The sequence below is a fragment of the Geospiza fortis genome, unplaced genomic scaffold (assembly GCF_000277835.1).
Source record: "Geospiza fortis unplaced genomic scaffold, GeoFor_1.0 scaffold192, whole genome shotgun sequence".
Taxonomy (NCBI): Eukaryota; Metazoa; Chordata; class Aves; order Passeriformes; family Thraupidae; genus Geospiza; species Geospiza fortis.
The window spans coordinates 3,185,234-3,209,100 of record NW_005054315.1 but is presented as its reverse complement, the minus strand read 5'-3'; the positions used below and the strand labels follow the sequence as shown (position 1 = coordinate 3,209,100).

At 37.2% G+C, this 23,867-nt stretch overlaps 1 protein-coding gene across 1 annotated transcript in view; it reads left to right on the top strand.

Annotated features, from left to right (window-relative positions):
* The window catches only part of TUBGCP3 (tubulin gamma complex associated protein 3), a 59,884-nt gene that overhangs the window by 16,036 nt on the left and 19,981 nt on the right, over positions 1-23,867 (top strand). The window contains exons 6-14 of the mRNA XM_031056140.1: positions 2,712-2,884; positions 5,600-5,718; positions 8,871-8,996; positions 12,485-12,553; positions 16,138-16,270; positions 17,569-17,735; positions 19,059-19,169; positions 19,575-19,683; positions 23,526-23,715. Of these exons, the coding sequence (XP_030912000.1) occupies positions 2,712-2,884; positions 5,600-5,718; positions 8,871-8,996; positions 12,485-12,553; positions 16,138-16,270; positions 17,569-17,735; positions 19,059-19,169; positions 19,575-19,683; positions 23,526-23,715 (1,197 nt within the window). The remainder of the gene's footprint in view (positions 1-2,711; positions 2,885-5,599; positions 5,719-8,870; positions 8,997-12,484; positions 12,554-16,137; positions 16,271-17,568; positions 17,736-19,058; positions 19,170-19,574; positions 19,684-23,525; positions 23,716-23,867) is intronic.

Genomic DNA, 23,867 nt, shown 5'->3' with positions numbered 1-23,867 from the left:
ATTAAGGACAGAACAGAATAGGATATTTCTGTTTGAAGGGAGCTACAATGATCATCTGGTTCAATGCTGGACTAGAATGCTGGTTGATATTCAAGGATCACCTTCTGCAAGCTTAAGAAAGAAATGGGCAAGGAGGAATTAGAAGTGGCAGGAGGCCTACATGGCAAAACAAGTTGTTTCTGACAAAACTCAGATATAAAAAAGTGTACAAAAGATGGAAGCAGGGCCAGGTGCAAGGGAGCATCCAGGGGCAGAGTGACTGCAATGAAATCCTAAACTGACCGGAAGGTTTGTCTGTCAAAGGTTCATGAAGGGAAACAGCAGCTATTTCTGCAACTACATATGCAGTAAAGGAAGGCTAGAGAAAACATGGGCCCCTGTTTTAAGGAGCATGGACTTAGGTGGCAGATATGGAAAAAGTGGAGGTACTTGGTGCTTGCTTTGCCTTTGTGCTGGTAAAGTCAGTGCAGAACACTGAGACCCTTGGGAAACTCTTTGTTGCTCTGAAAGTATGTCCAGACATGTGATGGACAAGAAGGGGGGCACTAGGAGTAGTCAGCACAGAGTTCAGAAAGGCATGCTTGATCAATCTTACATTGATTATCATCAGTGGCACAGAGTCCAGTTGAAACCCAGTCCCTAATGGTGTAACCAGAAGCTGCATCCTTCATCCCACCTGATGGCACAGAGTGAATCTTTGGCAACCTTGCAGATGATACAAAGCTGGGAGGAGTGGTTGTCAAAGGAGGTTGTTAACCTGCTTCTCAGAGGGAGCTCAGTGGGCTCCAAAAACAGGCTCACAGGAACCTGCTGAAGTTCAGAGTCTTGTACCTGGGAAGGAATAACTCTATGCATCAGTACATACCGGGGGCTGACTGATTGCAAAACAGCTTTGCAGAAGATGTCCTGGGATTCCTGGTAGGCACCAAGTTGAACATGAGTGTGCAATGTGTGGTGAAGAAGGCTAAGAGCCTCCTGGGTTGTGTTATGAGGGACACCAGCAGGAGGGTGAGGCAAATAAAACTTTTCACTGCTCAGCACTGATGTGGACACATCTGAAATGCTGGGTCCAGTTATAGTACAAAGAAAAGATATGGGCAGGCTGGAAGAAGGAGTCTGGAGAAGGAAGCCCAAAACTATTTAAGGGGTTGAAGCATCTGACATGTGAGGGGAAGCTGACTCACACCTGGAGTTGTTCAGCCTGGAGAAGAAAAGTCTTGGGATCTTACCTATACAATGGTATGACAAGGGGCATAAGAAGACTGAGCTAGACTGTTTTGGGTCAGGGAAAGAACAAGTGGTAGCTGGCAAAATATGTGAGCTATGAATCACAGATAATCAAAAGGGAAAAAAAACCCCTTTTTGCATTAAGATGGGGATGTATGTTTAAGAGTGGGGGTATATTGTGAAAGACTGAAATGGGTTGCCCAGAGAGGTTGTGTAGTCTCCATGCTTGAAAATATTAAAAATATGACTTGAGCAATGTACCAGCTAGCCTTCTGTAGTTGTTCTGCTTTGATCAGAAGGCTTGTAGGAGGTGATCTCCAGAGGTCACTTCTAGCCTCAATCATTGTATAATACTGATACAATATATAAAGATGATATGTCAGTGAGGTTATTTCTTATATCTGCTTGCTTAAAAATATCAGCAGAACCTACCCTCTTTCTGGCATATTCTTGTTCTGACCTGCTCATAGTGTTCCATTTTATTGCAATTTCACTGTGCTCTTTAGTCCTGTAGTCTGTGAGCTGAACAACCCAAATTAAAGCTTTCTGTGAGTTTCCTTCCTCTGGAACTTCTCTTTGTACCTGTTTTTCTCTTTTCTAGAGTTATATTCTTTTGAACAGCCAAAATTCAGTGTTGTACTCTGAGGACTTACTAATGCTAAACACAGCAGAGCTTAGTCTTCAGCACAGACACCAGTTGTTCTCAGGATAGGTGGCCTCCTGGGCTGGCAGATGTGGACAGGGAGCAGAATGGATCTACTGTAATCTAGGAGGGAGAAGTTACAGATGCTCACACATGTTTGGGACTGGATGGCTCACCAAGACACTGTCCATCATTTAATCAGTCCTGGCTAACCAGGGAGGTCCTGGACAACTGGAGCTTGGCCAATGTGACTTTTTTTCACGTTTAAGACTTTCCTCGTGAAAAGAATTGACAAGTTTGAAAGGAAGTGAAATTGGAACTTGCCTGGATAGTCCCTCCTTGATTACATCTTCAGGCACTTGATACAAACTATCTGAAAGAGTAGAGTAGCTGGAAAGTGAGCTTTCTCTTCTTTCTCTATTTTCCTTTAGTTCTTTGACGTGTAACTACATTTGCAGTTAATAACAAAACTTAAATATTTAGGTTTTTCTACTATGACTATGTTTATTATTTTTATAGTACCTTCACTTTTAACCTATTTCAGTGTAATTACACATTTCATCAAAGTTAATCTTTGATACAAAATCATGTATGTCAAACTTACACTTCCCTTTTCTACAGTTGGGGGCATTTTTTGAAAGTGTAGGCTTACAGGAAAAAATAAATTGCTTTTGTGTTCTCTACCCTTTTTTAAGGTTGTGTTATTAAACCACCACTACCCTTCCCCAACAAAACATCTGCAAAAAACTTAGGGCTTCTCTCAAAATTTGCATCACTCCACTCCATGTAATGGATAGAGAATGAAAGTTTTTAAAGGTGTTTTTTCCTTTTATCCTTGTAGACAATCCTATCAAGCTGCGGGCGTTGGCAATTGCCTCCGTCAGCAGCTGGGTTCACGTCTTGCATGGACTTTAACTGCAAGCCAGCCTTCCTTACAAAGCACTACCTCAAAAGGCTTTCCAAATGCTGTCTCTCGTGCTGTGCCGAGGTCAAGGCGAGAAGGGGACACAAGTGGTGAGCAAAGATGTATTTGTTAAAGATAAGGTTTTTTACAGTTATCTATATCCTCCATTATCTTTTAAATTATTTTGGGATCATAGCATGTTGATTTTTTGAATGTGCTTCATAGAAGGATAGAAGCAAATATGCAAGACTCTTGTATTTGACCACAGTCTCTTTGGCTGGTTGTTAATTTCTTTTTGCACTGGTTAGTTCGATTGTGATCTGGTCTTCTTAAAATACTGAGTTCATCCAGTGTTTGTCATAGTTAAGTGATTATGATATGTGAGCAATGATCATTCTTTTGATGATCAGAAGATGCTACTGTTTTTAGAGTCAGAAAGAGAGCTCAGTAAACAGAACATGTTGAAATACTCATCTGTTTGTGGTTCTATGTCTTTCAGAACTTGGAAATGTGAACTGGAATATAGAGCTCTTAAACCTCTTTCTTCTTTAGACTAGTGTACTTTTTACAGTGGTTGTATTTAGAACAAGTGACATAAAATATTGTCAATAAAATAAAAAAAACATGAATATAAGACTCGTGAAATCACAGAATGGTTTGAGTTGGAAGGTACCTTACTGCTCATCTTGTTCCAACTCTCCTGCTGTAGGCAGGGATACCTTCCACTAGACCAGGTTGCTCAGAGAGCCATCCAGCCTATCCTTGAACACTTCCAGGGGTGGGGCATCTGCAGCTTCTCTGGGCAACCTGTTCCTGTGACTTATCAGCCCTCACAGTAAAGAATTTCTTCCTAAATTCCTAATATTGCTAGTTTACATCCACAATTAAATGTGTGTAAACTTGAGGCTGATGTCTAGAGGATCTATTGTGAATTTACACAGGTGCAGCTAAGGAGGAATTGTTTAACAGGTGATCTCTGTGGCAACTCTTACTGTAAAAGTAAGTTCTGAATAAGTGAGCTGATGGCAGATGTTGTCATCCCATAGCGCCGTTACTCTCTGGTAGAGAAAGATAAGAGATGCAGGCTTTTGTTTGTGGTGTTTTGTTTTTGTTTGTTTTTAACTTCTCTACAAGTAAGTGTGGATGTTAAGGAACTAAAATATAGCCTGTCTGCCACCCTCTGCATCTTTGAGCAGCAGTGTACAAAGCAGTGGCTTATAGATCAGAGTTGTACTGGTGTATCTGAGGGCAATATTTGACATTTAGAACCTAATTAACAAAGCTGTTATATGCAAGAAGATGTGTGTGTGTATCTGTATAATGTAAATATGTGTTTTATATATGCAGTAGATTTAATATATACAAAAATAGAAAAAAGAAAAAGTAGAAAAAGGAGTAGGAAAAAGCATAGGAAGGAGAAATAGAAAAACATAAAATCTAGCACTGCCTCTTAATATATTATACTGATTGCTATAAAAAGCAATACTTCTTCTGTTGAGTCAGCCAGCAGCTGTGACTTTGGTTCCTGTGTGGGATGGGTATAAGGACTGACAGTTGTCTTAAATGTATTCACTTGCTGGTGTAGAAATAGAAGTAGGACTGCATTCAGAATATAGAAGTCTATTGTCAAGATGATAGATTTCTATAAATACTAAATTCCTGTAATTAATTTTTTCTCCTAAATTGCTTGTTTTTATTTTTTTATTTTGAAGTTTTCTTACTCTTACATCCACACACAGAGTATAAAAAGGCACATTCTATGGCTGATGTTAATGCTTGTCATATTATTTATCAATTAAAGAAATGTGCACTTGAATCGTTCACCATTTCACTACAAGCTCCTAAGGACAACCTACAATCATGCACGTCTTATTGTTATGAGAGGAGACTGAATTTTAAATGGTATCTTAAATTGAAGACTACTTTTACTGAAATAAGAGTAGAATTTAATTTTTCTTGGTTTTTTTTTCTGGGAAAGTGGATTGTTGGGGAGGCAAACTGACAAGAGTAAGAGTACTGTCTAAATTGGGAGAAACATGTTGTAGCATTTCAGTTTCTGGATAGTTGTTGTTAAAATTGTTTCGTTCTTGAAATCCTAAATAAATTTACAAAAGCAGGTGGTGAAGGTTTGCCCAGAAAAGGTGGGGATAGTTTCAATGGCCTACACAATTCCTTTTTTTGATTTTATGTTTCCTTTAAATTCATAAATATCTTACATCTTTAACACAATCTACCCTCTGACTAGAGATAAGAACCAGAAGCAAACTTTACACTTAAATATTTTCTAGCTTCATGGCTGTTATGCAGTCTGATTTGATCAGTCTTCTCACTGAGCAGTGGCTTATGTAATTGAAAGCCGTTATGAAACAAGCAGTTCTTCCTTCTGGAGTAACTGGTTTTTTCCTAGGTGAATGTAGAAGAGATTATTCTAGAAGTCTATTCCAACTTGAACTGTTTGTTCAAAGAAAGATAAAGTTACTGTGGTGCTTGCCTCAGAACTTGCACTGGTATTGTATCAAGAGATAACAAGTTTAAGAGCTGGCCAATGTGTCAGTTAAAATAGGACATGCCCTGTGCCATATAAGCTGACTGCTCTGAGAGAACCACAGGTAGCATTAGAGGCAGCTAAAGGCAACCTTGGGCTTTCCTGTCAGACTAAGAGTACCTGAAATATTTCTTTACCAGTTACCAGCACAGGCTTTATAGTTTTTATAGTTCTGGGGTTTTTTGGCTATGCATCTAAATAGTTCTTCAAAGTTGTAATCAAAACTTATTGTCTCAACAAATCTAAATACTTGTTTTGTTTTTGGTTTTTTCTTTTCTAGGTTCTGTTGAAATAACAGAAGCAAATCTTGTAAGAGATGTTTTATATGTCTTCCAGGGAATAGATGGCAAAAACATCAAAATGTGCAATTCTGAAAATTGCTATAAAGTGGAGGGAAAGGTACTGTATGGTGACTTGTATTTCATATGTGAACAGAAAAATATATAGGGGAAAAATAGCTGTGAGAAACATGTAAAAAAGTTAAAATATTATTACAAGTCTATATTCCCTCTACGAACTATTTTGTTTTGTTTTGTGCTGGTTTTGTTTGTTTTGTTTTTGGGGATTCTTTTGTTAATACAACAGAGTAGTTTCAACATTAGTAGTTGAAAATTGATTGGGTAGATTAGGTGCCAGACAGAAAATGTAGCATTCCACAAGATGTGAATAGTCTCCCAATTCTTAATCTAATAGAAGGACTTGTAAGTTATGGCTTTGAGGACTTTTGTCAACATTTTTCCTCTTCAGTGTATAAGAATTAACATAAAGCAGATACAGGCATTTCACTGCATTCTTATGAAATTAAATTTAACAGCTTGAGATATGGAATAGATGCTAGCCACTTGTTGTTATGGGCGTGATTACAGTTATAAATGATCAAATGCAGATGACATAGAAAAGAGAGGGCTGGTAGTACAGCTGAAGAAAGGTCTGATGTGAATTTGAATGAAGACATTGAATAAGGGACAAAAGAATAGGAAAGATGCCTGAGAGACTTTGCTTTAAGGTGGTGAGATCTTATGCCTGTCTGCAGTTCAGAAAAACCCCAAGAGTGTGATTGGGTCAGCTGACCAAAGAATAAAAATGGTGCTAGTTGCTTTAGCATCTTCACATTCAGTATTTAGACAGTACAGCCTCAGAGTTCAGTTTCTGCTAATTGCTTTTCATATGCTTGTTCAGATGGAAATACAACACTTTCAATTTTTACTTATATTAGAAACTTTCTACTATGACAATATTACATAGTCCTTAAATGGTGGGGAAATTACTTCTGGGCCATTTCATGTGCCAAGAGCATATTAGACAGGTCTTAATGTTGATACCTGAGCTAATTTCCTTTTTTCCTTCATGATAGTAGCAAGAAGTGAAATGTTGTAGTTGTTCACCATTACTTTACAATGATGTTTATGGCTGCTTAATGGAGGGATAAATGGAAAAACTTAAATCCTGTTAAATCTTATTAATTAACAGATTCTTAATAAACATCCACCTGTAGGTGATGAAAAGTTTGTAATTCCTTAGCACCTTCACTGAGTAAATTATATTCTATATATGAGATTATATATAGCAAAAGAAGGGTAGCATAATATATTTTTCTAGAGGAATGTGAAGAAGACTTAGTCAGTGATTACAAAATTGGCAATGGGTTTCATTGGTTTTCTGTGTAGCTTTCATATCCAATAGGCTGGTTTGAAGTCAGAAGCTGTTTTACTTGGAACTTGTAATTCAGGCAATTTAATTACTGACCACAAGCCAGCTGAATAATCTTTGCCTGAGAACTCTGTCTTCAGTTATTTTTGTGAAGTCAGTTGTCTTCCATTCTTCTTCACTTGTACTTGGTCTGAGCTACTGGACCCAGTGAAGGTGAGATTATCTGACCCACCAGAGCTGCAGCTGGAACTTCTGACAAGCAGGGAGGACCAATATCATACCTCATAGCTGTATTACTGCACATTAGGCAAAATAGTAGTCAAAGCATGTAGTTCTCCCTGAGATGATAATCTCGTTGTACACAATCTGGGTTGTTGGGGTTTTTTTTTTCCAGAAAGAAGCACACTTTCTAAGGTGCTATTCTTGCTGAAATGTTTCCTAATATTAGTGTTAATATTAGGTCTGGTGGTGACATTCAGCAGTGTATAAACTAGCAGCTTCTGATTTGATCTAAGGCATACAAATATAATAAAAACCAAGCCAATTTTGCTTGTTCCTCGTTTAATTCCACTGGATGTGTGTTGTGCTCAATGTTTGCCAAGTTCCCTGTACTTGCAGAATTTTAAGTAGTTCTCATGTCATCTCTTTGGTCTTAGCTGTGGGCAGGGTTTCTGTGTCCAATTATGCTTGTTTGGGCTGGAATTTACCCTACAGAAGTTAAAGAAGTTAAAGCTGTACCTCTGTTGGTAAACAAGAGGGCTAGGGACTGAACTGTGGTCTTACAACCAAATGCTACAGCCTGTTTCAAGCCCACACTGGTGTGGATAACACACTCTGACACTAATTGTTATCTTGGAGAATGCCTGTACTGTTAACTAAAAGGTTTAATGAAGGGGATTGATTACTAGTTCTTTGGCAGTTTAAGTTCTTGGAACAATTCCTTGCTTTGGTTTTGACTGTTCCAGCTGGCTGTCAAAGTTTAAAATTGTAGAGGTGGAATAGGCCCAGTTGCTGTGGGCAGAAGTCAGTCTCTGTCTCGTGGTTTGTATTACCAGTCAGATTATTTGGGGTTTTTTATTCAATCAAATTTTGCATGCTTGATGGTAGTGCTCTTGAGTAATATGGTGAAATGTGGAAGAAGAAAATCTCAAGTGGGAAGTGTCTTATCTGTTGGTAAATTAGAGGAAGAAATGTGCTGATTCAGATAAAAGTAGTAGTGGTAGCTAAATAGGGTACTGGGACTAAGGCAGGCTTGCAAGGTGAATGAGGTACTAGAAGAAAACCAGAAACAGACTAGAAGAGTTCAGAAGGTCATATGATTAAATAATATAAAGTCTGGACTTAATCTAGGAAGTTGGGTTCTACAAGTTTGTGTTCCTGGTGACTAGTCAGGCATTGGGTCATTTATTTTCTGTTGAAGATTTCTTTCACATGTAGCAATTACTAATTATTTTGTCAAAGCTTTTTCATTAGTTTCAGTCATTAACACCTCTGCTACAACGCTCGTATTTTCAGTCTTGCTGGTTGTCAGGATAAGATAAAGAGTCCAATATTGCAACATGAAAATGCAGATTTCTTCCTTTTTTCTGAAGACCATTTTGTTATTGCCATAATTGCCTAATGTAAAAAGAGTGTATGAATACTGTTACATTAAGATTTCCAAAAGAGAAGGTCTCAAAGTTGCCAGTAGTTTGTTGCTGCTGCCTTTTCAACACGCGTGTGTATAAATATAATGCTAATTACCTGGTTGTCTGCTTTTCTGCAGTATCTGTACTGTAGAATGTAAAATGAATTGTTTCTGAAACTGGCTTTTTTATGAGAAAGGGAGACCTTTATGAAGAAACCAGTATTGGTGTGGCAGATTTGACTTAATTGCAAACTTATTTCTGTTAACTTTATAGGTGAGCTTGTCGAAATCTCTCCGAGATACTACAAGCAGACTTGCAGAGTTGGGGTGGCTCCATAACAAAATAAGGAAATATACAGACCAGAGGAGTTTGGATCGTGCATTTGGACTGGTGGGACAGGTGGGTCAGCTAGATGAGAGAGTCTAACTACAATGTTTGTTCTTGTTTGGCTAAGAAACTACTGAGTAAATGCAGTGCTAGAATGATGCATAAACTGTGGAGCTTGAATCATTTATCGTTTGATTTACTCCTTTTGTGGATGCTGCATTTGATATGGGTCATAGTCAGAAGGCAAGGAAAAGGCATTTGCCCTTTCTGGTCTTAAGGATTTGCCCCTGTAATTTGTAGCTGGAAACGTTCATAAATTCCTTTACTTAATCTCCATCTTAAAAAAAACCACCAATATTTTAAAATTATTCATGCATGTTCATAAACGAAACCATTTCTTAAATGGGATGATGTCATCCCTGAGATAATTAATCACCAATTCAGTTGTTAGTGACCTGTGCAGGAGACATTCTTGTCAGCTATTATTGATGTTCATGTGTTAGTACTGCACTAGCTTACATAAAATGCAAGTAGTCCATTCTTTTCTGCCCTTTCTTTTGAATACAGCATCAAAAGAATATTAATTTTTGTTTTCATAGGTTTCATCATCATGATTTATAGTCTACAGTAACTTCACTGCTGCTGTAATACCCAAAACCACATTTACTACTAAGACATTCCCGTTTCCTCTCACTTGCTCCCTCTGTAAAACTGGATATTATCCCTTCTGAGTCGACAGAAATGTTATCCTTGCCTCTAGCCATAACATCCTACCTAATCTGCCAAGAAATTGAAGTGCTTCTCCCTTCAATCTAATTTTTCTTAAGAGGTCAGTAGAGACACTGTAGTGCTTCCTACTTTTCTAATGTTTTATTCTGTTCCATTCTGTCTCTTATTCTAAGTAACCCTTCTAGTTACATATAAATAATTATTTTTCTACTGATCCAATGCTGATTTCCATGTTTTATATGGCAGTGCTACTGTGTATGCATTTTCTTTGGACTCTCCCCCTTATATCTGGGTGAAGTTTTATTCTTTATCTAGCAGCTTCCTGCTTGTGATTATTTTTACTGTCTCTGGCTTTAATCTTCAACTTTACAGAAAGGGGAGAACTTTTAATTCTTCAGTGAATTTAAATGTGCAGTATCTTGGCTTCTGTATGCAGGTTTCTGATCCTGTGCAGAAGGCTGTGAAGTTAAGTTACCTGAATCTGCATAGCTTTAATGCTGCTAATTTTGCTTGAGGCAAGCACTTGTGTATATTTCTAGGACATAAGTGTACAAATAAAAACTTTTATTCTGCTCTTGCTATTAGTGTCTGGGCACAGAGAGTGTGCCTTCATGCTCATCACAGCTTTTATAGCTGAGAATTTCAGGTGCTGTGCACTGTGCATTAAGGAATTTAGCACAACAGTGTATATTGATATAAAATATCTTTCACTTAATGTTCTGAAAGGATGATTGTGTAAACCCCTGTTTAAACCAGGTATACAGTAAGATGTTGGTCACCTCTTCTAGTATGATTCTGGTGACTGATTTTACCACACAAAATGTCAGACATTGGCATTAGAAGTAGAGATATAACAATATATTACACTCTATATTTTCCTACCTTTGCTGATTAATATCTAAATTTTACTTTGTCCTCAGAAAATAAAAAGAATAATTGGCAGTTAATTATATTTTAGCTTGTACTTTGGCATTTTGCCCATTTAGATCCTGTTGAGTTAATGGGCGTTTTAATTTTTTTCTCTTGAACAAGCATTCTGTTTCCTTCCTCAATTCTCTTTTGCAGCAGAATAATTCAGAATTCTAGGGTAATGTCCAGTTTTTCTGTAACAGTTTGGGAAGCAAAAGTCTATGGTTTGTGATGCAGGAATTGGTACTGGATGTAAATTTTAATTTGTAAAGCTTCTCTGAAAAATTGGTGACCAGTTAGAGTCCAAATCCTTTTGACTACTAAATCATTAAAGTCAGTGATTACTGTTCTCCATTTTGACCAGAACAGTGTCTTTGATTGTTTTCTTAGAGGCTGTGCTCTGCCCTCTATCTTGGCCAGTGCCACTTTAATAGGTTCAATAAATTCCTGGAGAAGCAAGTGAGAAGAAATGATAAGTGGAGTTACACATAAAGGGATTTCTTTTTGCCCTTCAGTATCCTCTGGAATAAAAAGAATGTCAAATTTCTTTGCAATTTACAATGTTGAGTTGAAGAAAGGAACCTCCTTTCCTTAAAAAAGATACAATGGCAAGATTAATGACTTTTTTTTTCTAGGCTTCTTAGGTGCTTAGGAGGAAAGAAGATTTATTTTCTCTTTGTGCTTCTAGAAGTTATTTCTGCCTTTTACATACTCTAGTGAATAAATAAGTTCTTGGGTTCTTTCTATGAGTTTTTCTTTTTCCAAATTCTTCTTACTGTAATTTTAAAAGGTCTTGAAGGGAAAATCCTGGGAAATTTCCCATTTAAAAAAATCCATCAAAATAGATGTTGAATTCATTAGCTGAGAATTGATTAGAAAGTTCTGAAGAATTTGTGTGTGTGCATGAGAGTATTCTTCCAAGAAACCAAACAAATAAAAAACTTTGGGCACTTCTTGGGGGGTTTTAAAGTCTTTTTCAGTTATTCCCAAATTAATGAGCCATATTTTTAGTTCTGTTTTGAAAAATGTGTTGCAGGCATTTTTTTAGTTTGTGTGTTAGGTTAAGACCATTACAAAAGTAAAACAAGACCTCCCTGAAACCCTAAACTGTGGAAGGTATTTATCACTAAACAAGTATTATTTCAGGAATTGTTTTTTAAAATTTATCTTTTTTTTAAACAATCTAAAGTAGCTGTGCTTAGAATTGTTTTACAAAGAAGAGTTTTTGCTTTAGTTCCAGCCTGAATTAACTTCTGCACATTTTACAGATTTCTGAAGATATGCTTTGTGTTGTTCATTTCTTCCATGTCAAGTGAACAATCATATATAACTGTGAATTGATGAAAGGTCAAAATTTTATAGTTCTTGATCTGGCAGCACTTATTTGGAGCATTTTTTGAGCATTGTGTTTTCTTGTTCATGTCATATAGTCTATAGTGTAAATATAATGATAATTGCCTAACTTTTGTGTTCTGTTGTTAGAGGCCTTCCTGAAATTTAAACTCTGTTACTTCACTGCATACTGTATCTTACATGATTATTTAAAAAAAAAATCTTCAACTGGGTCATGTTATAATTTGTACATCCCTGTGCTAATTATTGTTGCCATTACTGAAATATCTACTTGAAGAGTTACACTTTTCGTAGTTTATTATGTTGATAGAGTTAAGGTAGCAAGAAACAAGGTCACTTGATAATGTGTATAAATTCCTGGAAAAGGTATATGCAGCTCTTAGGGAAGAACTCATACTTTGGCCATTACTCTAAGAATTGGCTTTTATGCTGAAACTTGTAGAAAGATTCCCTTCAAGAAATTTCTGACTATGTTGGAAGTATGGTGATAGAATTAAATCAGAAAGATTTCTCCTGATGACTTTTCCTTTTATTTTTTCCCCTTTTTTTTGTTTCTCTTTCTCTTACAGAGTTTTTGTGCAGCTTTACATCAGGAACTTAAAGAATACTACCGACTTCTGTCTGTTTTACATTCTCAGGTAAGTGGTACATATTCAACTTCACTATTTTGTTCTATGTTATCTAAATATCTCCTAAAAAGGTAATACCTTGCTGTTCTGTTAGAATGTAAAGGATGTACAGCAGTTTTTGTTGACAGTGAACACAATTCTCTGTGCATTTCTTGCTCTTTAAATGTATGTGCCCTTGAATATTCTTCTCTTAAGAATTCACTGGTATTTAATGTGTTACATAAGCAAAGAATACAATGTGTATTTCTAAGTCTCTGTCTCTGTTTTGCATCCTTTTTGTCAGTGTCACCTTGCATAATATCTTTATCATTCAAATCCTGAACAATGTCACACATTCTTGAGTGGAGAAAAAACCAGTCCATATTTCCAGCAGTGCACAATTTAGCAGCTAGTAATAACAGTTCCACCTTCTTTCCTGTGTGGGGCAGTTTGTACATTTTACTTGTCCCTTTGTTTTCCAAGAGTAAAGACATTTGTTCTGCAGATGTTTCAGTGTTTTACTATTTTTCTGCAACATATAGACCAGCTCAGTGCTGATAATCTTGCAGGTTTTCCACAAATGTTTGTAGGTATATGCATCTAGATGCTGTCTCTAAAATATAATAAACATTCTTCTGCTTGCCTTTTTTCCAAAGGGGTTTTCAAGAGGTTCATTACTTGTAATGGTAAAAAATTTATTCTGAGAATTGACCTAAAGCTAAATTATACTGCCTTTTAAAACTCTAACTTCAATAAAATCTTTATAGTTTGTCATAGGCTTTTGTTAATGTTTTCAAAGCATCTGTTCCTTTTAATTTGCAGTTCTTGAACGTTCTTGACTTTTGGAATGCTTGTTATATGTACTGTTTGCTTGATTTTCCTGGCTATTATCCAGTTATTCCTTTGTAATTACTTCTTGCTCTGTCCAAAATGCATTTTCTCTCTTGGTTTGCTGATGCTTTGATTTTTTTTTTCCTAACTTCTAAAACTTCTTGACCATGAAAATACTTGACTACTTTGAGATGCAATTTTGTCTACCTCTCCTGCCCCACCAAACCTTGGAACAGAAGAGATGAGTAGGATGGGAGGGAAAGCCTGTAAGAAAAGACAAAAGTTCTGGGGTTACTTATTTTCAAACTGCATTTGCCTTTGTGAGGGTTTGACCCTGGGCAGCAGCCAGGCACCCACCCAGCCTCTTGCTCCCCCCCTGTCTCTGGAGGAATGGGAAGAAAATAGAAGGAAGACAAAAAGACAAGTCAATCAAGTTAGTGAGTCTAGAAGGGGAAGCAAACGCTGTGCGTGCAAGCAAAGCAAAGTAGGGAATTCATTCACTTTTTCCCTTCAGCAGGCACATGTCCAGCTGCTCCTGGCAAGCAGGGCCTCAGGGCACTTAACACTTGCTTGGGAAGACAGACTCCATCACTACAAATGTTCCTATTTCCTTCTCCTTTCCCTGAGCTTTTTATCCTGAGAAAGCTTGGAAATGGTTTTCCAGGATTAGTTGCTATCCCAAGGAATGAAGTGAGTCTCACTGGTGTGTACTTTTATGGCTTCTCCTTCTTGAGGAGAGGCATGACATTTACTTTCTCAGGGTCATCAGAAACTGCCTCTTAATTGCTGTGTTGCAAAAATAATGGAGCGTGGCCTTGCAGTGACATTGGCCAGCTCCTTCCCTCAACACTTGGTACATCCCATCAGGTCCCATAGACTTGAGCATATCCCATCTGTTTGGTGTACCCTAGCCTGATCCTTCTGAGCTCAGTCTTCCTTGTTCCAGACTTCTCTCTCTTCTTATCTCGACATCTGGTATCCCCAGCAGGAAATCTTACCAAAATACCAAGGCAAAAAATGTGTTAAGTACCTCAGCATTTTCCGTTTTTTGTGTCACCCCTCATGTAGCATCATTCAGTAGCTGGACACATTTTTCCCAGTCTTACTTTTGCTGCTGTTCTTATTGTTAGTCTTCATGCTCCTTGCCAGATTCATCTTCAGTGTTAGAGTTCATGAGCACGTTGAGCATGTTGATTAAATGCCTTTTCATAGGGAACAGTCAGTACAGTGTCAGCAATGCTTTGCTGCAGCAGCAGACTGGAGTTTCTGGGGAATCTAGGTCCCTCAGCACCTAACTGAAAGGGTTCCCAGAGTCATGTTATGTTTGGATTTTCAGAAGCTTCTGGCAACATTTCTTCCCAAAGAGATGAAAGGAAGGAGATCCAGCAGTGCAGGAGAGATGCTTTTGTGACTTGAAAGGTGGAAGTACTCAAAGGTCACACTGCAGAGTGGACAAAAGACCTCTACCTTTTAACTTCTTGAAAACATGTAGAAAATTGACTTGAAATTGAGTGTTTGTGACGTTTTTTGGTTCAGGAGATCATACAGGCTGCCAACTTAGGAGTTGTTAACTGCAGTTCTAGAGAGCAATATGGTAATAGAAAAACAAGAATCTTGTCAAAGGGTTCTATACTGTCTTTGTAACATTTTATTATGTCTTCAGAGCTTCTCCTGAGCATGTTTCTGCCCTTGAATGAGTAATCCTGAACATACTGTCTATTATTCCATAAGCGTCTCTGGTCTTTTTCTTGCAGGTTGTTTTCACATTGTCAGCCCATTTAAAAATGCAGTTCCATGACGAAGATGTACCATGTCTTCCCTAAAGTCAAAGGGTGGCTCATGTATCTCTCTTGTCATTGCTGATTTCCAAAAACACCAAAGAAAAATCCCAGGCATGGACCCAGGAGAATTTGGAAGCAAATGAATTTAACTGGCTCTAAGGCTGAACTTAATGTGGATGACACTAGCCTTAAATTTAACTAGTATGTTGCATTTGGCTAAAAGAAGGTGCTAGATGGGAAAGCATAGAGTGGGTTGGTTGTCATATATCAGAAGCAGCATCTTTTCTAAGAGATTGTCTCCTGGTACTGCTCCAGAAACTTGCTTCTATATTCTTAAATTGTGTTCTTGTCCTGCTTATTCCATCTGTTCTTGTATAAGATTTGCATTTGCACCTTGGATGCAAATACTTGGCTTTTATTTTCCATGGTGTTGGAAGATTCATGGTAGTCACGTGATGATAGTTCTCTTATTGTAGCTTTTGAAGTTTGGTGATTTTCTTTCAACATAGCAATTCCTTAATCTCACTATAAGGCTAACTTAAATTCAGATGGCTTCTGGAGGAAGGCATTGAACAGAATTTGTCACATACTGAACTAAAATAAGCTGCATGTGCAGTAATGAAAAATTGACTTCTCACAGCCTGCCTGTCCTTTAGATGTTTTTCTTTGTTCTTTGTCGGGGCTGTCTTTCAGGATTTCTTCTCTCTTCCTTTGCTCTTCTCTCTTTTCATGACTATTACCTTGCTGTCTTTAACTTTCTTGGTCTTTGTGCTTTGTCTACCTCATTGTGCTTATGCTTGTCTATGTTCTTTCACCTGTGCTCAAGTCTGTTTCCACTAAAAATTGGCTCTCAGGTTTTGGCCCAGTGACTTGATGAGAGAATACATAACACTAGGTATTTCAAGTGTCTTAGCAAAAATCTGACTTCAGAACAAGCTATGAAACCTGAGTTCTTCCTCAGTTTTGTTCTTTGACATGTATTTCTGTTTCTGACTTGATCAGTTACAACTGGAAGATGATCAGGGCGTGAATTTGGGACTTGAGAGCAGTTTAACACTTCGCCGCCTTTTAGTCTGGACATACGACCCCAAAATAAGATTAAAGACCCTTGCAGCACTTGTTGATCACTGTCAAGGTCTGTTTAACATTAATTTAATATTTCTGGGGATTTTATATAACTTTGAGTAGTTGTGCATGCTAGAGGTGGGTATCAATAATATTAGTGCTTGTTTGGACTTTATTTTTTAGAAAATTTCAAGTCGGTAGTTCAGATTCTCCCTCTTCTAGTTTAAACAAATGATGACAAATTATAGTGCTATGTTGATACATTCAGACTTCTTTTTAAAGACTTGAATGTGCTCAAAAAATTCAATTTTAAGCATGCACTTTTTATGCTATTTTCAGTTACTTAATAATTTTTCAGAGAATGGTACACTGAAAAAGCCCAACATTCATAATATGTTATGAAATGGTTGACTTTGTTTCTTCACCATATATGAGTATTATGCCATTTCTGTATATATGATGGCATAGAGGAGTCATTAGTAACTTGTCTTCAGACTCACATGAAACAACAAAACTTTGCAAATCTGCAAACATTGTGATTTTGTTGGCAATCCACAAGAATATGCTGGGGAGAGTCATGTTGGAGTTTACCAGAACTTTGGCCAGTAGCTGACTAAGCTGACCAGTAACAGATGCTTCTCCATGATGGTACTTCAGGTTTATGAGATTGTAGCCCTTCAGAGCATCTTAGCCAAAAACAAGCCTACAATACTTGCTTTACCTTAATTATTGGAATTGTTAGCAAATTATTTTTTTTAAGTGGGCTTTATTTTTAAGACATTCATGAAAATTTTGAGCTGCATGGCCTCTGCTGCAAGGAAGTGGTAAGCTGTGGAGCATAGCAGCAAAATCAAAGATTCAATCTATTTTTAAAGTTTTTTTTGACAGCCTCTTACTTTACAATTGCAAGAAGACAGGAGGTATTCCCTAATGGGACTATGAGGGCAACTATAACCAAGAAATATGAAAACCCTGTTTGTGTGCATGTATGCACACAGAATATCTGAGAGTGTCAAGTACAGGAGAGAGGAAAACATTCTAAGGCTCCTTTAATGCTTCTTTGGAAGCATGATATCAACTTCTGTGTGTGATCTAATGCCTTGAATTTTGCATTCCTCTAAGCTGCCATAAAGTAGACAGATAACTCTGCTTAGTGCTTTAGTGAGATTAATAATTCATGCCTTAAAACCTAGGAATTCCCTGTTAGCAATAAAAAAAAAAAATCTACTTTTCTACATTTTAGAGTTGCTGTTTAGCAAGCTCAGTGTGACACAGGGGTAGTAGCTAAAATCAGTGGCTGCTAAATTTAAGCAGGGTGCATACGGTTTTCCATCAAATGTTTCTGTTCCTCTTCCTTTCTTCTTACAGGGAGAAAAGGTGGTGAACTAGCCTCAGCAGTTCATGCCTATACTAAAACAGGAGATCCCTACATGAGATCTCTGGTTCAGCACATTCTTGGCCTAGTATCCCATCCTGTCCTGAATTTCCTGTATCGCTGGATTTATGATGGGGAGCTGGAGGATACATACCATGAGGTAATGTATATGCTACGTAAATGCTTCAACTCTTTGCATTGTGGTGTGATAATCTGTGGGAAGCTTAGAGGAGAATTTGAAAAGTAGAGTGTGATGAAAATGTATAACATAAGTAAGCAATATACACAATTACCTGAAATACCACTCTCTTCATGAATTCTTCATGAATTTGATATCTGCAGGTTGCAATGTGTTGTCTTCAACTAATCATATGCTGGGTCTGGTTAGTAGAGTCAGAATGGTGTTCTGACAGTAGGTCCTTGTTTCTGAAGACAAAATAATTCCTCTGTATCTTTTCTTGCTTACTGTAACAACAGTAATGTATGCAGAGTTCTTTGTGACTGTTCAGAATGCAAGCCTTGTATTTGGAATGAAGCTCAGAATATTTTTCTCTGACTGCATACTGTTATCTTTGATAAATAAACTGTCTGTCAAATTGGGTAGAGGAGGTTTATAGCTCCTGAAATGAAACTCTGCCAAATTATTTGTTGTGACTTCTGTAACATCAAGTTCTAGTAATTGTCCTTTTTCTTCTTGGAAATATTTTTTATGCTTTCCTAAATTCTCGCAACATTTTCCTATCTCCAATTGGTAGAGTCTTTTTAAAGAAAGAATAATTTTTTAAAATTAGTTGAGCACTTCTGAGACATATCTGAGTACTTTTACTTGAGAGTCAAACATACTGTCTGTTCTCTTGAAATGTCGTTGCTTTGGTCAAAATTTAAGTGAGTGACAGGGACTGCTGGTCTTAAAGGTCGGAGTTGTGTAAAATGTATATGAAGTGTAAATGAGACTCTTTTTTTTCCCAGCTACTCCCCCAATATGTGGTTTTGTGTTCTTGTGTTTTATGTAGTTTGTTAGCTCTAACCTCTGCATGTGCACTGGAAGAGTGTTCTTAATATTGAAAATTACTGTTGGATGTGTTGTACTGAAAGCTATAATTTTCATATGATGGACAGTTTTGAACAAAGACAATTGGCCATTCTTGAGGAAAACGGTATTTGGAGGCATTGAAAAAAGTTTGCGTTCAGAAAATGGGTATATTGTTTGACAAGATGAGGACATAATCCATCCAAACTTCACTTCAACAAAACTAATAAAGTAGTTTTAGTTTTTTACAAATGAGGGGATTCTCTTGTGCGGAGTTGAGACACTGTAACATTTGATCACCGTATCAATTGCATAATTTTTTTGGGTTTTTGCTTTTCTTTTGTTTTTTTTTTTTTCCCTCTGCCTCGGTTAAAATAGGAGGAATAATAGTTGAAATTATAGGTTAGAATTTGCATTAATCTTTTGCTTTAAATTTTTTATTTCAATCTTCAGTTTTTTGTAGCTTCAGATCCTACAGTTAAAACTGATCGGTTGTGGCATGACAAATACACTTTGAGGAAATCAATGATCCCATCGTTTATTACAATGGAGCAGTCAAAAAAGGTATGAATCTAAAATTCCATCTTCTGGTGATTTGTTTGCCCTGTGCTGCTGCTTAGATTTCTATTGAGAAAATAGAGGTCAAATTTGACAAAAAATAATCTTCTCAAGAATTTTAGAATTGTTTGCTGAGGGAGGCTATAGAACTGTTTCTCCTTTCCATTCTCTAACTGTTAAACTTGGAGAAGATCTCAAGTAAGGGGAAAAGAAGTTTTAAAATGTATTTAAAATATTTTTATATTAGCATTGCTATTCTGGATTGCTGTGGTTGGGATTGTGCAACTAACAGTACAGAAAGATGACAAAATACCTTGTTGTCCTGGTAGTTGTGGATGGCTTCTTTGTTTGGTATTTTATTTTTTCTTTCTTATAAGCAAATAGTTTTTTAAAAAATCCTGTTTTGTTCAGGTCCTTTTAATAGGAAAATCCATAAACTTCTTGCATCAAGTTTGTCATGACCAAACTCCATCCACAAAGATGATTGCTGTTGCAAAATCTGCAGAATCTTCAAAAGATGGTACAGTATTAATATTATTCAGTATGTCCCCTTTGGACTGACCTCTCATACTCTGTGGTTTAGACTGTAAGCTGGATTGTGGGGTGGAAAGGAGTACAGAAATCCCATCTGCCTTAAAGTATAGATAATTTAATGTATACTTGTTTTTTACAAAATATGTATGTTGATGCATGTGTATAATTTTCTTAATTTGATAGGTTTGCTGGATGATTATTAATGTACTGAATTTGTGAATGAAATAATTCAAAAAACAGTTTGCCTTCAGCTGCCTCTGCTGGGGTGGGAGCAGGGATATTCTTGAGTGCTGCAATAAGAATTTAGTATGTTTGACTTCTCATCAAATATACTCTGTCATACAGTTCCATAATACTGAGTTAATTCTGTGGTTGAAAAATAAAAATACTCAGTTGTAAATAATGGAATAAGCAGTAAAAACAGAACAGAAGCCTCTCTAGCCTTTCTGTAAATGCACTATATCAATATGTCAAAAAGTATGTGGAAGGTTAGTAATATTATTTTTGAAGATTACTTAAAAATGTGATTGCCATTCATCCAGCTGATGAACATGGAACCAAAATTTAACTGTTAAATTCCTTCAGATAATTTTGTTTTATTTAGAATAGATCTCAGTTTTAATGAATGAGAACTTCTATACCATTTGTGGTTATTTTTTGGTGGCATATTTGTTGCAGTGAAATTAACATTGCTATGATGAAAGGCAGCAAATAGTAAGCATCTATAAACCAAGGAGACTTTGTGTCTAAATAGTAGGCAAAGAATGTATACAATGCTGCTACGTCTCTGAGAAAGAGCAGATTGCTGCCTTCTGGTGGAAGGGGTATTTTGCTACTGTAACTTCTTTTGATAACTTGTTTAATATACCAAAGACAGTCTAACTGTTGAGATATAGCTCAATGGGATAAATTTTCTGATGCTTATCTAAATATTTTTCTGTCAAATTCTTGTTTTCAAAGAACATACTTCTTAACATTTTATAAATTATATTACTTATATATAACTTTAAAGCTTGTGTATGTGGGGTTGTTAAGTTTAGATTTGTTGGGGTTTTTTTCCACCTCCAAATAACCTTGGATTAGTTTTAGTATTAACTCTTCGTAGTGTAGACTTCTGGCATAAGTACCTCCATGAAAAATGTTCTAGTGATAAAATCCCATTCATATCTGGAAGAATATGTCTTCTAATAATGTGATTTTTGTACCATGTTCAGTGCTTGCTTAGTCAAAGATAAGCCTAAAGTGCAGAAAGGGGTCAGGGTTAAGTGAATAAGGGCTGTAAATGCATTTGAACAATCATCTTGACAGCTACTCCTGGAAAAAAAGGAAAAAAAAAACATTCTTTGGCTGCACTACTTTCACCACTATATACAGCATTTATGGCCATGCTTTTCCAATATTTCTTTAAATTTGCACTTATTTCTCTCCTTGATTGAATGGAAGATCTGCACAAATACAGGTTTCCTATTATGTGGGGGATGAGAGCTTCAGAACACACCTACATTATCCTAAGTGCTGAGAATAACTGTTTGAGACACAAGTGTAGTTTTAGAAATATATTACTCTATCTGCAGTGTGCTGAAGGCGTGCTGAGCTTACAGCTGGCAGCCCAACACCTCAAGTATTGCATTGCTTTAATTCTGCATGAAACTGCATTTGTGTTTATGGCATTTTACCCATTAATCCTGAAAGAACATTCTATGTCAGGGATGTTGGAAATGCTTCCTTTTGTGCTTGTTTGTGCAATCTAACAGTATCCTGAAAGTCCCTTTAGATAATTACTTATTCTTAAGACCATGGAATGCTAGGATGCCAGCCTGAGTTCTGGGTGCTTTTTCTCATTTTAAATCTGAACATTTCATTGGCTGTATTGTTTATTTCTTTCATTTGCTTTGGAACCTTAACTATCATCTTTCCCCAATTTCCTTTTGATGCTGAAATAATTGTGGTGTGGAAAACTGTCTGAACATGTATTAAAACAAGAAGTCTGACATAACTGTGTAGAAGTTCTCTGCCTGGCAGAGAATTGTAGCATTTGGGAGAGAGGAACAGTAAAAAAGGCCAATAAAGTGACCTTTGCTCCAACATGTTGCTGTCTGTAGTTTGGGGATTTCTGGACCAGGAATGTCACTATATTCAGTAGCAGCTCATGGACCTGCCTGTCAGTGCTTTTAGTCTGACCCTTTCTTTATCCATTTCTGGCTCTTCAGTGTTCTGAGATAATTTTGCACCATTTTCAAAACTTGTGCCTATGCCTTGTGTTTGTTGATGGAAACAACCTTTTTAGCAGTTTTGTATGTCAGATAGAAATGCTGTGTTTTGCCTGTGCTGGGGGCTGTGTGTGTGTATGCAGAGGTGGTGCATTACAGCTATAGATGTAAACTTGACTTTCCAGTCTGAGCTGATCCTCTTAGTACTGATCCTCTTGCCTTAAAGGGAGTGACCTGGCCACAGGTCACTTCCTTCAAGGCAAGAGCAGCAGTACTAAGGAGAGGGGAAAGGCTCCTTTTTCTGCTTGAGATTGTAAGAAGTTGAGACTTGTCTGTGTATCCCAGAGCTACTGCTTAGACACACAGACCCCTGTGTGAGTGGAGACAGGACCAGCATGCCTGACATGTTGGGCTAGCTATAGACAAGCCAGGGAGTTGCCTGCTGGCTTTGCTTGTGCCTTGAACCAGTGCTAGGCCCAGCCTCTGTGTCCAGGGGCTGAAGAGATCAGCTGGTGACTCTTTCTGGCTTGGCTTGTTCCTTCTCCTGTTTTGCCTGCAAGGCTCGCAGCACCTTGAGGAAAGACACTTGCACTTACTGCAGGCTGTATTAATTCTCACATCCCTAAGGTTGATGTGTGCTGCTTGACTGAGTAGTATTTCTCTGGTCTATGGATTTTAAACACAGCAAGTGTCATCTCTTTGACATCTCTTGAACTTTTTGTCTTATGGAGAGTTTCGCTGGTTACTGAATGATAGTTTGGAAACTTCCAGGAATGTCAGTGAACCAGACTTTTAGACATCCCTTCTTTAAGAGTGTCTTCTTCATTAGAGCCACTGTTTATTTCTTCTATTCATAAGCATTTTATTAATTGAGTAGTTAAAGTGGGAGTATATCCTTTAATGCTGAAGAAGGTCTGAATCTTATGATAGCTGGCAATCCAGTATTTGGAGTATTGCTCCATGTTGCCTGAAGAGGCCATAGTTCTTGCTATCTCATAACAGTTTTACTGGAGTCCCTTTCTTGATGAGCTTGTAGTTGTAGAAAACAGTGAAATAAGCTTCCTACTACTTTCTACTGCTTCCTGCTTTCTGTCCCCAAACTGCCATGCATTAAAGATGGAGAGAAAATGTCAGGTTGCTGGCTGTCCCCCAGGTAACTCCAGCATGTTCCCTTTTCTCTCATTCTCTTATCTATGGAAGCTCTCTTCTGTTGGGTGTTTTAAGAGTCTGATTCTTTGATTTATTTTTCCCCGCACCCTTAGAAGTGCCTTCTGATTGAGATTCCACCTGTCAAAGGTTTTTCCTAATTCTGGGCTTTTAGAACTCGATAAATTATTTGATTTGTAAACTGCAGTATTTCAGCAAGCTTGAAAATCCCCAACTTTTTATATATGTAACATGAGCTTCTACTGGCAGGTGCAATCTGGGCACAGATTAACAGTAATATTGTTGAAGTGTAGGCTGCTTTAGACTTGCTTTCGCTTTGGCTATGGCAAATGTATAACACAGTGGATCAGAAGAAATGGCAGTTTTTCTGTTCATGTGTTTCAACTCCAAAGCTTGTTTGCCTCAGTTTTTGAAAACGACTAATTTAATTTTTATTTTTATTTTCTTTTAGCTGCTGATTTGTTCACAGATCTGGAAAACGCATTTCAAGAGAAAATTGATGCAGCTTATTTTGAAACCAGCAAATACCTGCTGGATGTTCTCAATAAGAAGTACAATTTGCTGGAACACATGCAGGCCATGAGGCGCTACTTGTTACTTGGTCAAGGAGACTTTATCAGGCATTTAATGGACTTGCTCAAGTAAGACAATAGGAAGGGTAATTATTGAATTTCTGATGATTCTGTGCATGATCAGCACAGAAACTGTTTTGCTTTTTGAAGAGGACCCCCTAAGTACCTTGTTCCATTAAATCCTTGAGTAATAACTTTTAAATTCTATTTTGGGTTTAATT